General features: G+C 41.1%; 1 protein-coding gene across 3 annotated transcripts in view; it reads left to right on the plus strand.

The window, feature by feature from the left end:
* The first annotated feature begins 11687 nt into the window (after positions 1-11687).
* entpd1 (ectonucleoside triphosphate diphosphohydrolase 1) overlaps positions 11688-19282 on the plus strand; it is a 36850-nt gene continuing 29255 nt past the window's right edge. The window contains exons 1-2 of one of the 3 annotated variants that reach the window (XM_060939969.1): positions 11688-11805; positions 16093-16116. Coding sequence is in view for 1 of the 3 variants with exons in the window: in XM_060939968.1 (XP_060795951.1) it covers positions 11790-11805 (16 nt within the window). In the remaining 2 variants the exon portion in view is untranslated. Of the gene's footprint in view, positions 11806-16092; positions 16117-18757; positions 18971-19282 lie in introns of those variants that run through there. The other 2 variants (XM_060939968.1, XM_060939970.1) reach the window with 2 other exon arrangements.

Below are 19282 nucleotides of genomic sequence, written 5' to 3' on the forward strand. Positions count from 1 at the left end.
AACTCACCATCACCAACACCATCTTCCAGCAGAAAGACTGAAGACAACCTGGATGCATCCTCAGTCTAATCATTGGCACCTCATAGACTACATCCTGGTGCGCCAGAGTGATGTACAAGACATCCTACACACTCAAGTGATGCCCAGTGCAGAGTGTCATACTGACCACTGTCTTGTCTGCTGCAAACTCATGCTGCACTTCAAACCCAAGCCAAAGAGAGGAGGTGCCCCAAGGAAGAAATTCGAGGTTGGCAACTTCCAGTCAGCTGAAGTGAAAGCTGAATTCCAGGAGAATCTTCAAGCTAAACTTGAGGATCCCACTTTGTCTACTGGTACCTCCCCAGAAGTGTTTTGGGAATGCCTGAAAAGTGCTATCCTACAAACCTCTGAGGAATTCTTAGGGTTCTCTAAAAAGAAGAACAGAGATTGGTTTAATGAAAACAACCAGGAGATCCAAGAATTGCTGGCAAAGAAGAGATCTGCCCACCAAGCTCAACTTGTTCAGCTGTCCTGTCCTGTGAAAAAAGCAACCTTACGTCTTGCATGCAGCAACCTCCGGCGCAAGATTCGAGTGATTCAGAAGAAGTGGTGGATCAACCTTGCAGAGAAAACTCAGCTTTGTGCAGACACTAGTGACTGCAGGGGGTTTTACGAAGCCCTGAAGGCAGTGTACAGCCCTTCACATCCGGTCTAGAGTCTCTTGCACAGTGTGGACAGCCAGGTGCTCCTCACAGAGAAGATATCGAGCCTGAAGCAGTGGTCAGAACATTTTCAGGCTCTCTCCAGCGCTAACCATACGGTCGCAGACTCAGCAATTCTTCGCATTCCTCAACAACCAGTGAAAGCTGAGCTGGACAAAATTCCAACCTTAGAAGATACAGACAAGGCCATAGAGCAGCTAAAGTGTGGCAAGGCAGCAGGAGTTGACGGCATTCCACTGGAGATCTGGAAGCATGGGGGCCCAGCATTGCACACCAAACTTCATGAGCTCTTTGTCTGTTGCTGGGAGAAAGGAAAACTACCACAGGACCTCTGTGATGCAGTTATCATCACCCCGTACAAGAACAAAGGGGAAAAATCTGACTACTCCAACTACCGCGGATAACCCTGCTCTCTATCACAGGAAAAATCCTGACAAGAGTTATTCTGAACAGATTGGTGCCCACCATTGCGGAAACACACCTCCCTGAGAGCCATTGTGCCTTCAGAGCCAACTGGGGTACAACTGACATGGTTTTTATTCTCAGGCAGCTCCAAGAGAAATGTAGGGAGCAAAACAAGGGTCTGTACTTGATGTTTGTCGATCTCACGAAAGTGCTCGATACTCTGAGCAGGAAGGGTCTGTGGCTAATCATGGAATGCCTAGGATGTCCCCCAAAGTTTCTCAAGAGGGTCATCCAACTGCACAAAGATCAGCATGGCCAGGTCAGACACAGCAACAACATTTCAGAGCCATTCCCAATCAGTAACGGTGTCCAGCAGGGCTGTGTTCTCGCACCAACACTTTTCACCATCTTTTTCAGCATGATGTTCCAGCAGGCCACAGACAATCTTGACGATGAGGATGGTGTCTACATCTGTTACCATACTGATGGCAGCCTGTTCAACCTGAGACGATTACAGGCCCACACCAAGACACTGGAGCAGCTTATCTTTGAGCTACTCTTCGTCAATGACGCTGCCCTTGTTGCTCACACAGAGGCAACCCTTCAGCATATTACGTGCTGCTTTGCAGAGACTGCTCAACTCTTCAGCCTAGAAGTTAGCTTGCAGAAGACAGAAGTTCTCCATCAGTCTGCACCTCAGGAAGAGTACCGCTCTCCACACATCACCATTGGCGAGACAGAGCTGAAGACAGTCCATCAGTTCACCTAACTGGGGTACGCCATTTCTTCAGACGCCAAGATCAACAAGGAGGTCGATAGCAGACTAGCCAAGGCAAACAGTGTGTTTGGCAGACTATACAAAAGAGTCTGGAACAACAAGCACTTGAAGAAGAGCACAAAAGTCAATGTGTACAGAGCCGTTGTATTGACCACCCTCTTGTACGACTCTGAGTCATGGGTCACCTATCGACATCACCTGTGTCTCCTAGAACACTTCCATCAGTGCTGCCTCCACAGTATCCTCAACATCCACTGGAGTGACTTCGTCACCAACATTAAGATCCTCCAGCGGGCGGAGGTCACCAGCATCGAGGCCATGCTGCTGAAGACGCAACTATGCTGGGCAGGGCACGTCTCCAGGATGGAGGATTACCGCCTGCCTAAGATTGTGCTGTACGGAGAACTCTCCATGGACCACTGTGACAAAGGGGTACCCAAAAAGAGATACAAAGACTCTCTCAAGAAACCCCATGTTGACCACTGCCAGTAGTCTGATCTAGCCGCTGACCGCAAGGCCTGGCGACACATCATCCACCTGGCTGTCTCCTCCTTTGAGAACTCCCGCAGGGCTAGCCTTGAGGAGAAAAAGGAAGAACCATGTGACAGCACCAAACTCAGAACAGACAGTTTTCCCTTGCAGCCGCTGAGATCGGGCCTGCAAGTCCTGCATCGGACTGATCAGCCACCAGCATGCCTGCAATAAATGTGAACAATCCCCTTCATCATCTTCGTTCGCGAAGCCAAGCCACAAACTACAGGGCTCGAAATTCGCAGTGGTCCGGTCGCCCGAGGCGACTTAATTTTTCATTTGGCGGGTAATTCCTGTCACTAGCCAGCCTGGCTAGTTGAAAATAAAAAATATATATGAAGCGAAGATTCAGACACACTGTCAACTAAAGCCGCCACATATTAAGCGCGTGCCGTGTCTGTGTTAATCGATGTGTTTATCGGCAGGATGGAAGATATCGAAGAATTCCGAATCATATCGTGTACGAGTCAGGCTGTTGGTTTTTTCACTACTGCGCATGCATATAACGCATCTCGTTGAATATCGCGGTAATCACGTGTAGTATTGGACCAGGTGGGTGGAGCACAGAAGCACGGCAGGCCAAAACTGAGTTCTCAATGAACTATTTATTGCTAGCTTTTCAGCCTTTTATCACTTCCCAGCTGTGCGCGCCCACACACACACGTGTTCTGGTTGGGTAGAGAGCGCTCCCTTTCTCTGCTCTCCTCTCCTTTTAAAGGGCGCGGTCACTGGGGAAGACACAAACACAGGTTAATCCCCATCAGGTGCAATGATTCCACCACTTACCTTCCCTGACTCCGCCCTCCATTCACAGACCGACGCTTGGCCACACCCCTGCTGCCACATCATGTTGTCAAATTCAATAGATGTGGCCACATTATCACCTATTTAAACACGTGTTTTTGTTGTTGTTTACATCTACATCTGCCAAAGCTACGTTACAATGTGGAATTTTCTGAAAGGTGTACAGAAACCGCCAGAGACGGGGACAAAGCGACCTCAGTCTGAAGAGGAGAAACGACAAAGGACTTATAAGCAAACGTGGGAGCAGGGTAGGCCTTGGCTGCGATACGATTTTTATGGAATAATTAATTTTTTTCAAGTTGATTTCTAGTCAATATGAAGCTCCTAATGCTTTCTCTCTCATAAATGGTTAAATACAGAAAGCATGTTGGACATATTTTGGGTGCTATAGTCATGATAGTAAGTATATTTGTTTTCAATACTCATACACCAAGTTGCCAAGTTTTCCAATATATTATTATTTGTTGATATTATATTATGGTGCTCTGTGTTGTTCTCATTTATGTATTTAACAACAGTATCAAAATACTCGGGTCTTGAAATAAATGCACATTAGTCATGAACAATGGTAACTACTCTCTTTTGTGTTATTTTTGACAGAAGTAAAATTCATACATGAACAAATTTTGGCTAGTTGATTTTCTGTTTGGCTAGTTACTTTGAAAGGTAACTAGTCCGGCTGCTGATGAAAAAAAATTTAATTTCGAGCCCTGAACTATACCAGCTATAAGTCTGCCAAAAACCTCACTAACTATTTGTATAACATATGCTGCCTTCAAGACAACAGCTTTTCCAGGAATATTTCAACAAGACAATGTAAAACCATATGCTGTATACATTACAAAGGCATGGCTGTGGAAGAAGAGGACACCTGTCCCCAATAATGTGTGGCAAATTTTGAAATAAAAAATATACCAACAATGACCCCATACTGTTGCATACCTTAATACCTGTTTGCAGGAAGAATGAGACAAAATAACACATGAAATACTTCATCACTTGGTGTCTTCAGTCTGTAAACATCTTTTTAAGTGTTGTGAGAAGGAATGGCAACATTACAACGTGATAAATGCTTTCGCAGCCCAACTTTTTATGAAATGTGTTTATTTTGAATGAACGATAAAATTCATGAGGTAAAACATCAAATGTGCTGTTGTATTGTTTTGAGTGCAATACAGGTCAAAGCTTATTTACAAATCATTGTTTTCAGCTTTACTTTCAACATACTGTCCCAATTTTATTTTGATTTGAGGTTGTATATTTTTGACTCTATATGTATAATTTTGACCATGTGTTGATTTTAGAAAACTTGTGCACCAAATTCTTGAGGTTTTTTTTTCTATTAAAGATGTATGTTGTACAATCATTCTTCCCTAGATAAAGAACAGTTTGATGAAATCACTGGAAGCTCAATATTCCCATGACAGTCATGTCCTTCATGAGTGTATGTAAACTTCTGACTGCAACTGTAGCTGTTATGAATATTATTAGATGATGTTCTGTGTGGGCGGCACAGTGGTGTAGTGGTTGGCGCTGTCGCCTTGCAGCAAGAAGGTCTGGGTTCGAGCCCCGTGGCCGGCGAGGGCCTTTCTGTGTGGAGTTTGCATGTTGTCCATGTGGGTTTCCTCCGGGTGCTCCGGTTTCCCCCACAGTCCAAAGACATGCAGGTTAGGTTAACTGGTGACTCTAAATTGACCATAGGTGTGAATGGTTGCCTGTATCTATGTGTCAGCCCTGTGATGACCTGGCGACTTGTCCAGGGTGTACCCCGCCTTTCGCCCGTAGTCAGCTGGGATAGGCTCCAGCTTGCCTGCGACCCTGTAGAACAGGATAAAGTGGCTAGAGATAATGAGATGTTCTGTGTGTAATGACACACTAGCTGAGCTGTTTGTTCTTATTTGTTATGGATAAAACAATTAATTTAGTTGTACGGTATTTAGTTTATAGTTAGTATGAAGTAGCTTACTGGGTTGATTATAAATAATGAACAAAACCAGGAAAGGGAACAGGACTTTAAAAAATACCAATACCAGTAAAAATTTTGACTGTTTCAGCCCACAGTGCAGATGCTTTTATTCAGAGGTGGAAAAACTGGATTGACAAAGTAAAAGTCCTGCTTAGGTTTTCCTTCTGCCTGCAACACAGGTGATTTCACCAATTAGCTCATCAACCTGGCTTAGGGGATGTGGTAGTTAGGATCAGCTGGTTCATTGAATTGGCTGGAGCAAAAATTTGGCAGGGTTTTTACTTTCTGCACCCGGGTTTTTCCACCTCTGCTTTTATTTGACCATAAACACCTGACACCTAAACAAATTAACCATACACACTCATGCCAGCAAATCATGCTATAGAAAGAACAATATGCTTTATTATTTATGGTTCCATGATCTAAACATGTTACCCTAGAGATGATGCTTTCTGGCATTTATTAAAAAGTTTGTTCCCTTTTTGGAATCCAGAGGTTTTCTCACGAAGGAAGCTGGTAGAAATTATTTTTATGAATTATGCAACTGGTTCCACAGAGACACCAAGTGCATTGTAAATATGTGAGGTCAATCATGTGCTATTCTGTATGACCATGTCCTTTAACATCATTTCCATGATTCCATGAATTCTCATCATTCTAAAAATGCCATAATTACAAATCTATGAAGGCCTCTGTTCCCCTGTCCACAGTTCTAAATGAACACACATATATAGTATTAGACTGTCTCTTATTCACATTATAGAAGTAAAACAATGTTTAAGTCAAAGACTATACTTGTTTCAGAGTAACAAAGCTTGATAATGATGATTATACAGTTCCAGCTCTTAGTTCAGCTCTATTACAGTTGCAGACAAAATGTTACATTCTCAATTGTTTTTTAATTCAAAATAGGAAAATTCACTCTCACTTTCAGTAACTGCTTTATATTGATAAGGGTCATGGTGGATCTGTACCCAATCGCAGGAACAATGAGCATGAGGCAGGAATACACCAGGGATGGGAACCCAGTCCATTTCAGGGTGCCTTGCATGCACAGATTTGCACCTAGTGGGAAGTTGTCTTAGCCAATCCACCTACTACAGTATTACTTCCCTCTTTTCTTTCTAAAATCCCCAAACATACTGTCTACAATCAACTGCTATAGTGACTTGCAGCTACATGCTGCTAACTCAGCCAAACTGTCATCAGTACTCATCCTCCTTGACCTTTTAGCAGAGTCAACCACAAGACTCTCGTCCAGCCTCATGAATTCATGGCACAGCATGGCAGTAGTTTGCTTCCTACCTGGAATGTTGGTCATATCAGGTGACATGGAGGGGATCCATATCTACTCCATGCACACTCTCAACTGGTGTCCTACAAGGCTCAGTACTCAATCCTCTTCTGTTCTCCTTTGGTGACATCTCATTGTGGATGGCAGCTTATCTACTGAAACTTAGTCTCAGCAAAACTGAACTGCTGTTCACCCCAAGTGATTTAGCCCAATGTCAGGCTCTTGTGATCTGGGACAACTCTCTGATCCCACCTTTGAACACTGCACACAACCATGGGATAATCATTAGGGTTATGACTGTGAAAGTGTTTTCAAAATTTCTACTTTCCTGATGTTGCATTTGGTGAACTTTTACTCATATATTACTTTTTTGAAGTTATTTTTATCGGGTCATGCAAAAACCTCCCGCACCCAACATCACCTCACTTTTGATAAATACATGTATATTAAATAAATAAATCATGATTATAAAATAAATTCATTGAATTTTAAAAACCTCCCGCACTCAACATCACCTCACTTTTGATAAATACATGTATATTAAATAAATAAATCATGATTATAAAATAAATTCATTGAATTTATTTTATAATCATGATTTATTTATTTAATATACATGTATTTATCAAAAGTGAGGTGATGTTGGGTGCGGGAGGTTTTTGCATGACCCGATAAAAATAACTTCAAAAAAGTAATATATGAGTAAAAGTTCACCAAATGCAACATCAGGAAAGTAGAAATTTTGAAAACACTTTCACAGTCATAACCCTAATAATCATAGACAATCAACTTTCCTTTTCCTCTTACAATGCTAAGGTGTCATGCTCATGTCAATTTCTCCTTTCCAACATCAGAAGGATTTGTCCATTTCTATCTACACCAGCCACTCAGGTGCTTGTTCAGTCCCTTGTCATTTCAAGACTGGACTATTGCAACTCACTCTTGACAGGCCTGCCTCTGAGCACCATTTGACCTCTGCAACTGATCCAGAATGGTAGCTGCATGACTTGTTTTCAACCTTCCTAAATTCTCCCACACCACCCCATTGCAGTCCTCTAGTACTGCTCGACTGGTTCCACCATCTCTCAAGGAAGACATGCATTTAAGACTCCTCTCTTGCCCCTTTTCCACCAAAGCAGTTCCAGGGCTGGTTCGGGGCCAGTGCTTAGTTTGGAACCGGGTTTTCTGTTTCCACTGACAAAGAACTGGCTCTAGGGCCAGAAAAACCGGTTCCAGGCTAGCACCAACTCTCTGCTGGGCCAGAGGAAAGAACCGCTTATGTCAGCGGGGGGGCGGAGTTGTTAAGACCAACAACAATAACAAGACCACGAAAGATCGCCATTTTTAAGCAACGAGAAGCAGCGGCTGTACAAACGCGGTCATCCATTATTATTATTGTTGTTGTTGCTGCTGCTGCTTCTTCCGTGTTGTTTTTGCTTTGATATTCGCGCCAAGGTTTAAGCAAACATAGCGACGTAACTGACATATACAGCGACGTAACTGACATATACAGCTACGTAATGACGTATACAGCGACGTAATGACGTGGCACCGCGAGCGATGGAAAGGCAAACTGGTTCTCAGCTGGCTCGCAAGTTGAACGAGTTGTGAACCAGCACCAGCACTGGCCCCGAACCAGCCCTGGAACTGATTTGGTGGAAAAGGGGTATTTGTGCTGGCACCTATGTGGTGGAATGAACATTCCCTAGATGTCTGAAAAGCTGAGTCATTGGCTGTATTTAAACAGTATCTAAAGACCTTCAGTGTCTTGCAAAAATATTCACCTCCTTGGTGTTTGTCCTGTTTTGTCACATTACAAGCTGGAATTAAAATGGATTTTTCTGGGGGGGGGGGTTTAGCATCATTTGATTTACACAACATACCTACCATTTTAAAGGTGCAAATTGTGGTGGTTTTTTTGTTGTTGTTTTGTTTTTTTAAAATTGTGACACAAACAATAATTAAGATTAAAAAAAAAACCCAGAAATCTGGAGTGTGTATAGGTATTCACCCCCTTTCATATGAAACCCCTAAATAAGAGTTGGTCCAACCAATTACCTTCATAAGTCACATAATTAGTTGATTACGATCCACCTGTGTGCAATCAAAGTGTCACATGATCTGTTACATGATGTCTGTATAAATCAACTTGTTCTGGAAGGACCCCGACTCTGCAACACTACTAAACAAGCAACATGAAAACCAAGGAGCACTCCAAACATGTCAGAGACAAAGTTGTGTAGAAGCATAGATCAGGGTTGGGTTATAAAAAATATCACATGGAGCACCATTAAATCCATTATAGCAAACTAGAAAGAATATGGCACTACTACAAACGTGACAAGAGAAGGCTGCCCACCAAAACTCACAGACCAGGCAAGGAGGGCATTAATCAGAAATGCAACAAAAACACGTTTTTTTGCAACAAAAACAATGTTTTTTAATTAGCATTGATATTTTAACAGGATGCTTCTTCACCAATGTGATTTTCAAGAAGGTCCTGTACATAACAACTTGATTTATACAGACATATCCAGAACAAGTTTAATTTAATTTATTAGTTTTTGCCATAGCAAGATCCATATATGTACATACATTATGGCTGGGAAACCACTACAGCTTGCACCAATTACAGTGGCCCCATTGTACCGAATCTGCATGTCTTTGAACTGTGGGGGAAACTGGAGCACCCAGAGGAAACCCATGCAGACACAGGGAGGCCCCCATCAGCTGCGAGGTTCGATCCCAGAACCTTCTTGCTGTGAGGCGACAGTGATAACCCACTACACCACCGTGCCACCCGTTGATTTATACAGACGTGTAAGATAACACTGAAGGAACTGCAAAGATCCACAGCAGAGATGGGAGTATCTATCCATAGGAGCACTTTAAGCTGTACACTCCACAGAGAAGGGTTTTACGGAAGAGTGGGCAGAAAAAAGTCATTGTGTAAAGAAAAAAATAAGAAAAAACGTTTGGAGTTTGTCCACCAGCATGTGGCAGACTCCCCAAACACATGGAAGAAGATTTTCTGGTCAGATGAGACTAAAATTTAACTTTTTGGCCATCATGGGAAATGCCATGTGCGGTGCAAACCCAATACTTCTCATCACCCTGAGAACACCATTCCTAGAGTGAAGTATGGTGGTGGCAGCATCATGCTGTGAGGATGTTTTTCATGTGGAAGGACAGGAAAGCTGGTCAGAACTGAAGGAAAGATGGATGGCGGTAAATGCATGGCAATTCTGGAGGAAAACCTGTTTGAGTTGGCCAGAGGTGTGAGACTGGGATGAAGGTTCACGAAGATCTGCATGGGTTTCCTCTGGGTGCGCTGGTTTCCCCCCACAGTTCAAAAATATGCAGATTAGGTAAATTACCCAGCCACTGGGGTTGTACATACTTACTGTAGCGCCGGTTCAAAGCCTGGATACACTGGGGAGGGTTGTGTCAGGAAGGGCATCGGATGTAAAACCTATACCAAATCAAATATGCGGAACATAGTCGCTGTGATAACCCCTAATCAGAGCAGCCAGAAGAAGAAGTACTCCTAGTCCATGACTTGTGAACCAGTATCAGGATGTATTTATTAATAGAGAGTTCAAAGCGAACTTTATAAGAGTCACTTTTTCCTCTTTCTTGAAGTTAATAAGACAGAAAAAAAATGTATGTTACAAAAAAATCTGCAAAGTTTAAACTCCTCTATCCTGAAGAATTTCTTGTGTTGGAAAACTTACTGAACAAACACTTACTGATAAAGCACTGATGCATGAGTCTCCAGCCATAAATGCTAAATAAGCAGCTAACAGAAAGTTTTGCCATATCAACTATTATTTTTTTTGTTAAATAACAACGTTTTTAAATGTTTATTATAAGTCTTAGATTATGTTGTGCATCCACCATTACTGTGTATGAGTTGTTACTATATAAATGACATGTAGCAGAATTAATACAAGTGATAGCTATTAAACTATTGTTTATGTTACAGCTGGAAGTACTGTCAGAGTCATGATGTTGGAGAACATGAATGCACACTTTTTGATCCAAGAATTTAACCATGCTGTATTATAATAAATAATATTGAACATTTGTTCCTTGTTACTTGTAATAATGAAGTAAAAAATGCCTTTTTTTTGGGCTAGTTTCTTTTTTCCAAAGGGTGTTAGAATTCAGCTGTGAGTACTCTTCAAAATAAAGATTTAAACTGAGACAATGTTCACAGCTGACATAATTTTTTTTTCAGTCAGTGAAATTTGGATAGCTCAATATCTTCCTTAAGAATGATAATTCTTGTATCTGTATTAAAAGGATTACAAAGAGTAAAACTATCTTTTCTCTTTTCACATTTCCCTCTTTCAGGCTGCACATGACTTGTATTACAAGGGAACTGAAAGTGCTGATACAAGAAACCTTGAGACCATGTTCAGTGCCACTCTGCATAGATGCTGTTAATCTGCCCTTAATATAAACAAGAGAGTAAATAACTATGGCTATAACACATATGAATTGAAAGGTGAGGTAAACAAACTTTTCTCTTCTCCCTTTGTTTATATGAAACTCCATGCTAAATCTGGATTTCAGATCTTGTGTGCTCCCAACACTCTAGTGTCAGCACTCGTATCCTTTCTCAGGACATTACTCACAATCAAAGCAGAGAAACAAAATGCATTGACAATAGCTGTAACATAATCCTGGAGACAAATTTTTATAGTAGTGTTAAATATTTTAGTATAGCTTTTAATAGAGTTCCTGTGAGGGGGGAAAAACAGTTGGAAAAAAATAAACAAACATGCTTTTGTGATGAAGGCTTGGCTCGGAAGTCAGGCCTGGTACAAAGGGAATGGTGGTGAGACAATACCAGTTAGTGTGTGTGTGTGTGTGAGAGAGAGAGAGAGAGAGAGAGAGAGAGAGAGAGAGTGTGCATTATTAATAGCTGGGGTAACCAAGTTGTCTTTCTTTCATAGTTTTGATAGTCTGTCTTACTTTCCTTTTAAAATTCTCTCTAATTCTCTTTCACAGTACACACACACAAATACTCCATTCTCCATTCTAAGCTAGACATTAGCGAGTAGACAGTAAGATAGTAAGCTAGTGAGTAGGGGCTTGTGAGAGAGAATGAGGAAAGGGAGGGACAAAGCTGGAGGCAATCCCGCCCACTCTTGCCTTCATCTTATAAAGGACCTCAAGAATGGAAGGGACCTGCTGAGAAATACAAGCCAACAACCTAGAACACAGAGGGCGACTCAGACCGGGAGTGAGAGAGGGTGAAAAAAGAAAGGAAGTGAGAAAGGACTTTTTAAAAAAGCTGTCCAAATGGATGAACAGCAAGGTAGGGCATGTACAACCATATTTCATGCACACTTTCTTGCATATGTGTAAACTGGCTGCTAAAAAGTAATCATTATTGTTTGGGAAAATGCCACAAAACGTTGGGGGTTAAATTGAGGATTTTGGGTTTTCCTTGGATCCAGATGGTTTACAGATGCTTTCTCTTGGTGTGGAAAAGACTGGTCATGATCATATCAGAACACAGGGTGTATATCTGATTTGGATGCTTTAACGTCTAAGGCAAATAAAATACTTTATTTAACTTTTTGGATAGGATGTGCTTTATTCAGCATAAACTACTATCTGAGGATTCACTAAATGTAGGAATTGGACCAGTTTTTGACATAAGATAAATTGAGTATACACTGATTGTTCAAATGTTATCACAAATGTTTATACAAAAAGATCAGTTGAAAAATCTTCAAAGGATCTAGAGACACATTTGAGAGGTTTGCATCTGTCCAAGAAAACTTCAGCACATAGTGCTCAGGCTGTATCAGTCAACCTGTGAGTCTGTGAGAAATTAGTCTGTGCGGGAAGTTACTGGAATGTTTTGCACCCAGCATTAAGGCATTAGAGAGTCTCAAAGACACTGAAGTACATCAGTGGATGATTAATTTAATATTTCTTTCCAGTAAGATCAGATGAGTGGGTAATGGAGGTTATGAAGCTCCTGTAACAGAATACATGATGCATTGATTGGGCCTCTAATGTGTCCATACTTGGCTGCTGGATTCTATCCAAGGCTGACAAGGAGTTGGGGGTGGGGGTTCCTTTATTGCTAGTAATGTTGAAGCCTGAGACAATAACTGTATGGGTCTGAAGGGAGAATGAGAGAAAGGACCATTATGTAACTTGGAAGTTCACTCTGCTAGTGCACACAGGCCATCTGGAAACCAAGCAAGCCAATATTAGAAGACAGAATGCTAGCTAGCAATGTTTCCATCTAACATATATTTTAAAGTGCAGGCAGTTTAAAAAGAATATCAGAAATGTCATTCACCTAAAATGGCATATATTAAATGTTTGGGAGTGTATTTAACATTCTCATGTCACAGAATAGATCTATTCACCACCCGCTATCCATCAATAAGGCCTTTATTTTACTGTTCTGAAGAAACCAGACGTCCGAGCTCTGGTCAGTAAACTTCCCTTATTATTCCAGTCATGCATCAATTGAGGAACTCCCTAAATAGGGGCCCGGGTGATTCCCTTTTCAACAGCTATCCTTGTTATTTATGACAAGCAAGGCTTCCCTGCAAGAGAGGAAATGGCAACAGACAGGAAAAGTTCACACAGAAGAAAACTATTAAACTGAATGCATCTTGCTAATGATATGATTGTGGATAAATGTAAAAAAAAAAAGATGGCTGAGTTTGACAATAATAATAATAATAATAATAATAATAATAATAATAATTTATATATATATAGTTATACAGTAAGTATTATTTGTTTTTCATACTTTTATTATTATTATTATTATTATACACGGGGCAGCATGGTGGTGTAGTGGTTAGCGCTGTCGCCTCACAGCAAGAAGGTCCGGGTTTGAGCCCTGTGGCCGGCGAGGGCCTTTCTGTGGGGAGTTTGCATGTTCTCCCTGTGTCCACGTGGGTTTCCTCCGGGTGCTCCGGTTTCCCCCACAGTCCAAAGATTAGGTTAACTGGTGACTCTAAATTGACTGTAGGTGTGAGTGTGAATGGTTGCCTGTGTCTATGTGTCAGCCCTGTGATGACCTGGCGACTTGTCCAGGGTGTACCCTGCCTTTCGCCCGTAGTCAGCTGGGATAGACTCCAGCTTGCCTGCGACCCTGTAGAACAGGATAAAGTGGCTAGAGATAATGAGATGAGATTATTATATGCACTCACTGAGCACTTTAAGATCACCTGTACATTTACTCATTCATGCAATTATATAATCAGCCAATCAAATATCTAACTAGTGTGGCAGCAGTGCAATGTACAAAATCATGCAGATGCATGCCAGCAGTTTCAGGTAATGTTCACATCAACCATCAGAAAGGGGAAAAATATAATCTGGGTGATTTTGACCATGGCATGATTGTTGGTGCAAGATGGGCTGGTATGAGTATTTCTATAACTGCTGATCTCCTAGGATTCTCACGCACAGCAGCCTCTAGAGTTTACTCAGCAGCCTCTAGAGTTTACTTGCAATGGTGCAATAAAGAAAAAACTCTAGTCAGTGTCAGTTCTGCTGATGGAAACACTTTGTTAATTAGAGAGGTCAGTGGAGAATGGCTAAACTGGTTCAAGCTGCCAGAAAGGCTACAGATAACCACTCTGTACAATTGTGTTGAGCAGGAAAGCATCCCAAAATGTACAACATGTTGAACCTTGAGGTGGATGGGCTACAACAGCAGAAGACCACATCAGGTTCCACTTCTGTCAGGCGAGAACAGAAAGCTGGGACTGTAGTGGGCACAGGCTCACCAAAACTGGAGAGTTGAAGTATGATCACATAGCCTGGTCTGATGAATCTCTATTTCTCCTGAGACACAGATGGGTCAGAATTTGGCACCAACAGCATGAATCCCTGGACTCAACTTGCCTTTTGTCAACAGTCCAGGCTGGTGGAGGTGGTATAATGGCATGGGGAAGAGTTTTCTTGACACACTTTGGGCCCGTTAATACTAATCAATCATCACTTGAATGCCACAGTCTATTTCAGGCTGTTATTGACCATGTACATCCCTTCATTGCCACAATTTACCCATCTTCTAATGGCTACTTCCAGCATGATAATGTGCCAAGCCACAAAGCAAAAGTCATCTCAAAACATTCTTCAGTGGCCTTCCCAGTTAGTCATAACCCATATCTGAATTATATAACATAAATAATTGCATGTAGCTATATAACATAAGCTCAGGCATAAGGTTAAAAAAACTTCTAGCAATGACTACAAGCTCAAGATATTATTGTTTTATGTTCAGTTCTTTCATTTTTACTATGACACTGTTATGAGCTACAGTCTGGTATGTGGAGGGACCAAAAGCTAAGTTAGAAGGCATATGCCTTTATTAACTATAATTTTGTTAAGATGGTGGTCAAAATTACAAACATTTAGAAAGGAGGAATTTAAATCACAGGCCTTCCTTTTCAAGAAAGTAAAAGTGATACCTCAGAAAAAAAATGAAGGCCATTCGATATTAGTGTGGTCACGGAAGACTGAGGAAAATGTGATTTCGCCCCCCCGAACTTCCTACAGAGGAAATTTGACTGTACAACAGTCACTAGGAATCCTTATCCTGGCATCCTGGCATACAACAGTTACTAGGAATCCTTATACTGGCATTGAGTGATAAGACAAAATAAGGTCTTTCCCTGCAGGGCAGTCAGGCACAATGAGTTGTAGTTTGAAAGGAGTTAAGCATAACTGAGCCTGTATTGATCCTGTTGGTTTTGAACACTACTAATGGCTGATGACTGATGGCTTTATCACCAGTGACCTATTTTACATCCTGAGAGCTCAGTATTTCAAAAACAGAGGCGCCTACTTTTTAAAGACTTGGTGGCATCACTTGGTGGCCACAGTAAATTTGAAACTAGTTCTTTTTAGATAAATTACAACAACAACAACAACAACAAATAAATAAATAAATAAATAAATAAATAAATAATAAAATAAATAGAACACAAAGTTGTGTCATTTTGTTGTAGAGACAAGGCCATTGTGCTTTGATGACATCATGGAAAAGAGAAGGGAAGTTGTGTTGCGTGTGTAGCACAGTTTTGCAGCTATTAGTCATCTCAAAGCCAAAGCATACACCATAAACAAGCTGATTTTGTCGAGCAGCACAACAGTTACTCACCTGTCATGTGCAGTCAGAGCAGACATTTGTCATGTTTCAGAAGTATACTTTGTCCTACCTAAAATAAAATTCATGGAAAGCAAAGATTTGAAAGTGCTCCTGCAGATGCGTGAATAGACAGAGACTAAAGAGCCAGAAAAAAGATGTCTAAATCCATCTACCTTATATTAAATCTTTTAAAAATCTTTTTTTTTTAAATCAACCCCAGTCACCAGAAACAATTTCCTGTAATTAGAAAGGAATTGTATTTACCTCATTTTTAATTTTGTCCAGATCTTCATCTGCAGAGTTTAAGCACTGGTTTGAAAGCAAATCTCAATAGAACACAAGCATTATCTTCATAAGTGTGACCAAATGTAATTACACATGGTCAGAGCTTTGTGATTCTACTGGAAAACATGTAACAATAACCAGGTTCAAACCTAGAATCTTGAAAGTTTTTTTTTTCCTCCACAGATTCAGCCTGACATCATCTCAAATGTGAGTTTTTAAAAAAATGTTTTCCCTAAAACAGTGAATGTGTCACTCTGACTAGGTATAACAAGAAGAGCTTGGCATAATCAACATACATATTGCTCACTGGTGACATCACTCACGCACAAACCTCCACTATTCAGTCTTTATTACATCCTGAAGCAGATAATGTGGCAAATTATAAACTTCTCTTATAACATTTTACTTTAACAAGGGATTTTTTTTTCCATCACAGGTCCATAACATTTCTTTTAAAATGTCTAAGATTCTTTTAAACCCACCTGATGTCATGGCAATAAAGCAGAATGATGATGAGACTGTAGCCTTATAATCAAACTGCTTGACTCAGTGATGTATAGGAAACCTAAGTTCAGTGATCAAGATAGTTTGTGGCTAAAGCACCAGACACGTGCCTAACACAAAGTGCAGACAAAAGCAGATAATGCAGGGTTTTGTCAGTCTGACGAGTAGATTACTGTAATATGTTGGCTCACGACCTCATGTTTGGCTAAAGGTATACTAGGAAACATGCTGTATCATCAAAATAATCCTTATCTTCATGTCATTAAAATGGTCTTACCTCCATTCACCAAAATGTAATTTCAGATATCCAGATGCCGTGTGAAGTTAGTTCCTCTTATAACTTATTTTTTTAACCACTATAAACATCATGGCCTCACCAGTTTTACCTTTTTTCGCTCCCTTTAACTTGTCACTTGTCATGTTACAGAGAAAGCCTTCCACTCTGAAGTATTGCACAAAGAACTGCTTTACCTTTGACTGTTTCAAATCTGTGACAGTGGCATTTCTTCCAAAACTGCTAAATAACAAATCTCCTCATGAATTATACCATATCAATTATTCACATTTTCAAAATATTGATTATATGGCGCATCTGTCACACAGGTCCCTCTGTAAGGGTTACTATAGTAATGATAACATATTAGAATGAGCATACTGAATAAAACCTGTTCAGTTAGTACTAGTCTCAGAGGAGCTGAGAGTACATTTTAAAATTAATCAGTGCCTCTGAAACGATCAGAATTCAACTGATGCTGTGGCATAATAGGTGATCCATCCATCCATTATCCGTAACCGCTTATCCTGTGCAGGGTCACAGGCAAGCTGGAGCCTATTCCAGCTGGCTATGGGCAAGAGGTGGGGTACACCCTGGACAAGTCACCAGATCATCACAGGACTGACAAACAGAGACAAACAACCATTCACACTCATACCTACAGTCAATTTAGAGCCAGCAATTAGCCTAACCTGCATGTCTTTGAAGGAAACCAGAGCACCCAGAGGAAACCCGCACAGACACGGGGAGAACATGCAAACTCCACACAGAAAGGCCCCTGTCAGCCACTGGGCTTGAACCCAGAACCTTCTTGCTGTAAGGTGACAGTGCTAACCACTACACCACCATGCCGCCCATAATAAGTGATACCTGTATGAATGTTTATTTATTTATCTATCAAGTACCATATTTTGAAGAGATGGGTTTGTACACGGGCGGCACGGTGGTGTAGTGGTTAGCGTTGTCGCCTCACAGCAAGAAGGTCCGGGTTCGAGCCCCGTGGCCAGCGAGGGCCTTTCTGTGTGGAGTTTGCATGTTCTCCCCGTGTCCGTGTGGGTTTCCTCCGGGTGCTCTGGTTTCCCCCACAGTCCAAAGACATGCAGGTTAGGTTAACTGGTGACTCTAAATTGACCGTAGGTGTGAATGTGAGTGTGAATGGTTGTCTGTGTCTCTGTGTCAGCCCTGTGATGACCTGGCGACTTGTCCAGGGTGTACCCTGCCCTTCGCCCGTAGTCAGCTGGGATAGGCTCCAGCTTGCCTGCGACCCTGTAGAACAGGATAAAGCAGCTAGAGATAATGAGACGGGTTTGTGCACAAGACAGAGTTGGTTGGTGTGCACTGACAAGACAAGCCCACGACAGCTTTGAGGAAGCCCGGGCTAACAAGTCTTGCTGATGCTCGAGCACGACAGAAGACTGCTGCTGCCACACCAGCTGAGCCAGGGCAGTTCACTTGCCCACACTGTGAACGTTCATGCCACTCAAGAATTGGACTCCACAGCCACATGAGAGTCCACAAGAGATGAATTGTGCAAACACAAAGTGTCATTATCGAAAACGATGGACAACCAAGACCATATTTTATCTATTTCAAATAAATGTATTTCTTTATTCTTGAAAAGGAAAATAATTCAGTTCCTCTGTGGAGTAGTGATTCTTAGATGTTTGTAGATAGTACATGTCACTTCAAACTGCTGCTCTTGAGTAAACCTTATAATTAAAGATTCTGTTCTAATGTGTCATGGGCCATTTATCATAACAGTGTCATGGCCATGAATAGAGTCAGCTCTAAATGTCATAACAGAGAGCATGAAAAATGTCCATATCCATTTTAGTAAGTGTTCTTGTTATAGAAAACAAACTGTTAGTATAATGCTAAAATCATCCAATTTCAGTGATTAGTGCTCGAAAGAACTCAGGTTTTTTGCTAAGCAATCCTCTTCACTGTAATCCAGCTCAACTATTCAAGGCAAAAAGCAGGACTTACTGTTATTTACTTTGGAATTTTGGCAGAGTTATACGACAATCTATGGATTGCATTACCTCATCCAAATAAGGATAAGTACAGACAAGCCTCACCAATGATGCAGATATCTGGCTCTGACTGCTTCAATTTTAGACACTCCAACTTCAGTACAGACACTCTTTGCCCATTGTAAGGCACAGTGTAGTGACTAGCAAAATTCATCGGAAATACAAAAGCAAATTCCTCTTCATGAACTTCTAGAGAACTACATTAGGATACATAGTTCATCAAGGACAGAAGATTACCTCCTCAGAGAGGGTGAGTATTTCCTCATGTCCTTTACAATCTAGCTGTAACACATTTTTATCAAGATAGATCAAACATTCGTTTATACTAAAAGTGTATATCAGGCATAATTGTAAAGGTACTCTTATAGCAGAATATTAGATTAATACATACGTTCATACATGCTTATTTATTTTCACTTTTTCTATAGTAATGGCTTGCATTTCCTGAATAAACTTCAAACAGAAGATTTATGAAGCAGGAAGCTTAGAGTGTTTGTTACTGATCTGGCACTGGAGTCTCCAGGAACTCACTGGGAAATTATTGTTCCCTTATAACACTGCT

This window comes from Neoarius graeffei, chromosome 14 (assembly GCF_027579695.1).
Source record: "Neoarius graeffei isolate fNeoGra1 chromosome 14, fNeoGra1.pri, whole genome shotgun sequence".
NCBI classification, from domain to species: domain Eukaryota; kingdom Metazoa; phylum Chordata; class Actinopteri; order Siluriformes; family Ariidae; genus Neoarius; species Neoarius graeffei.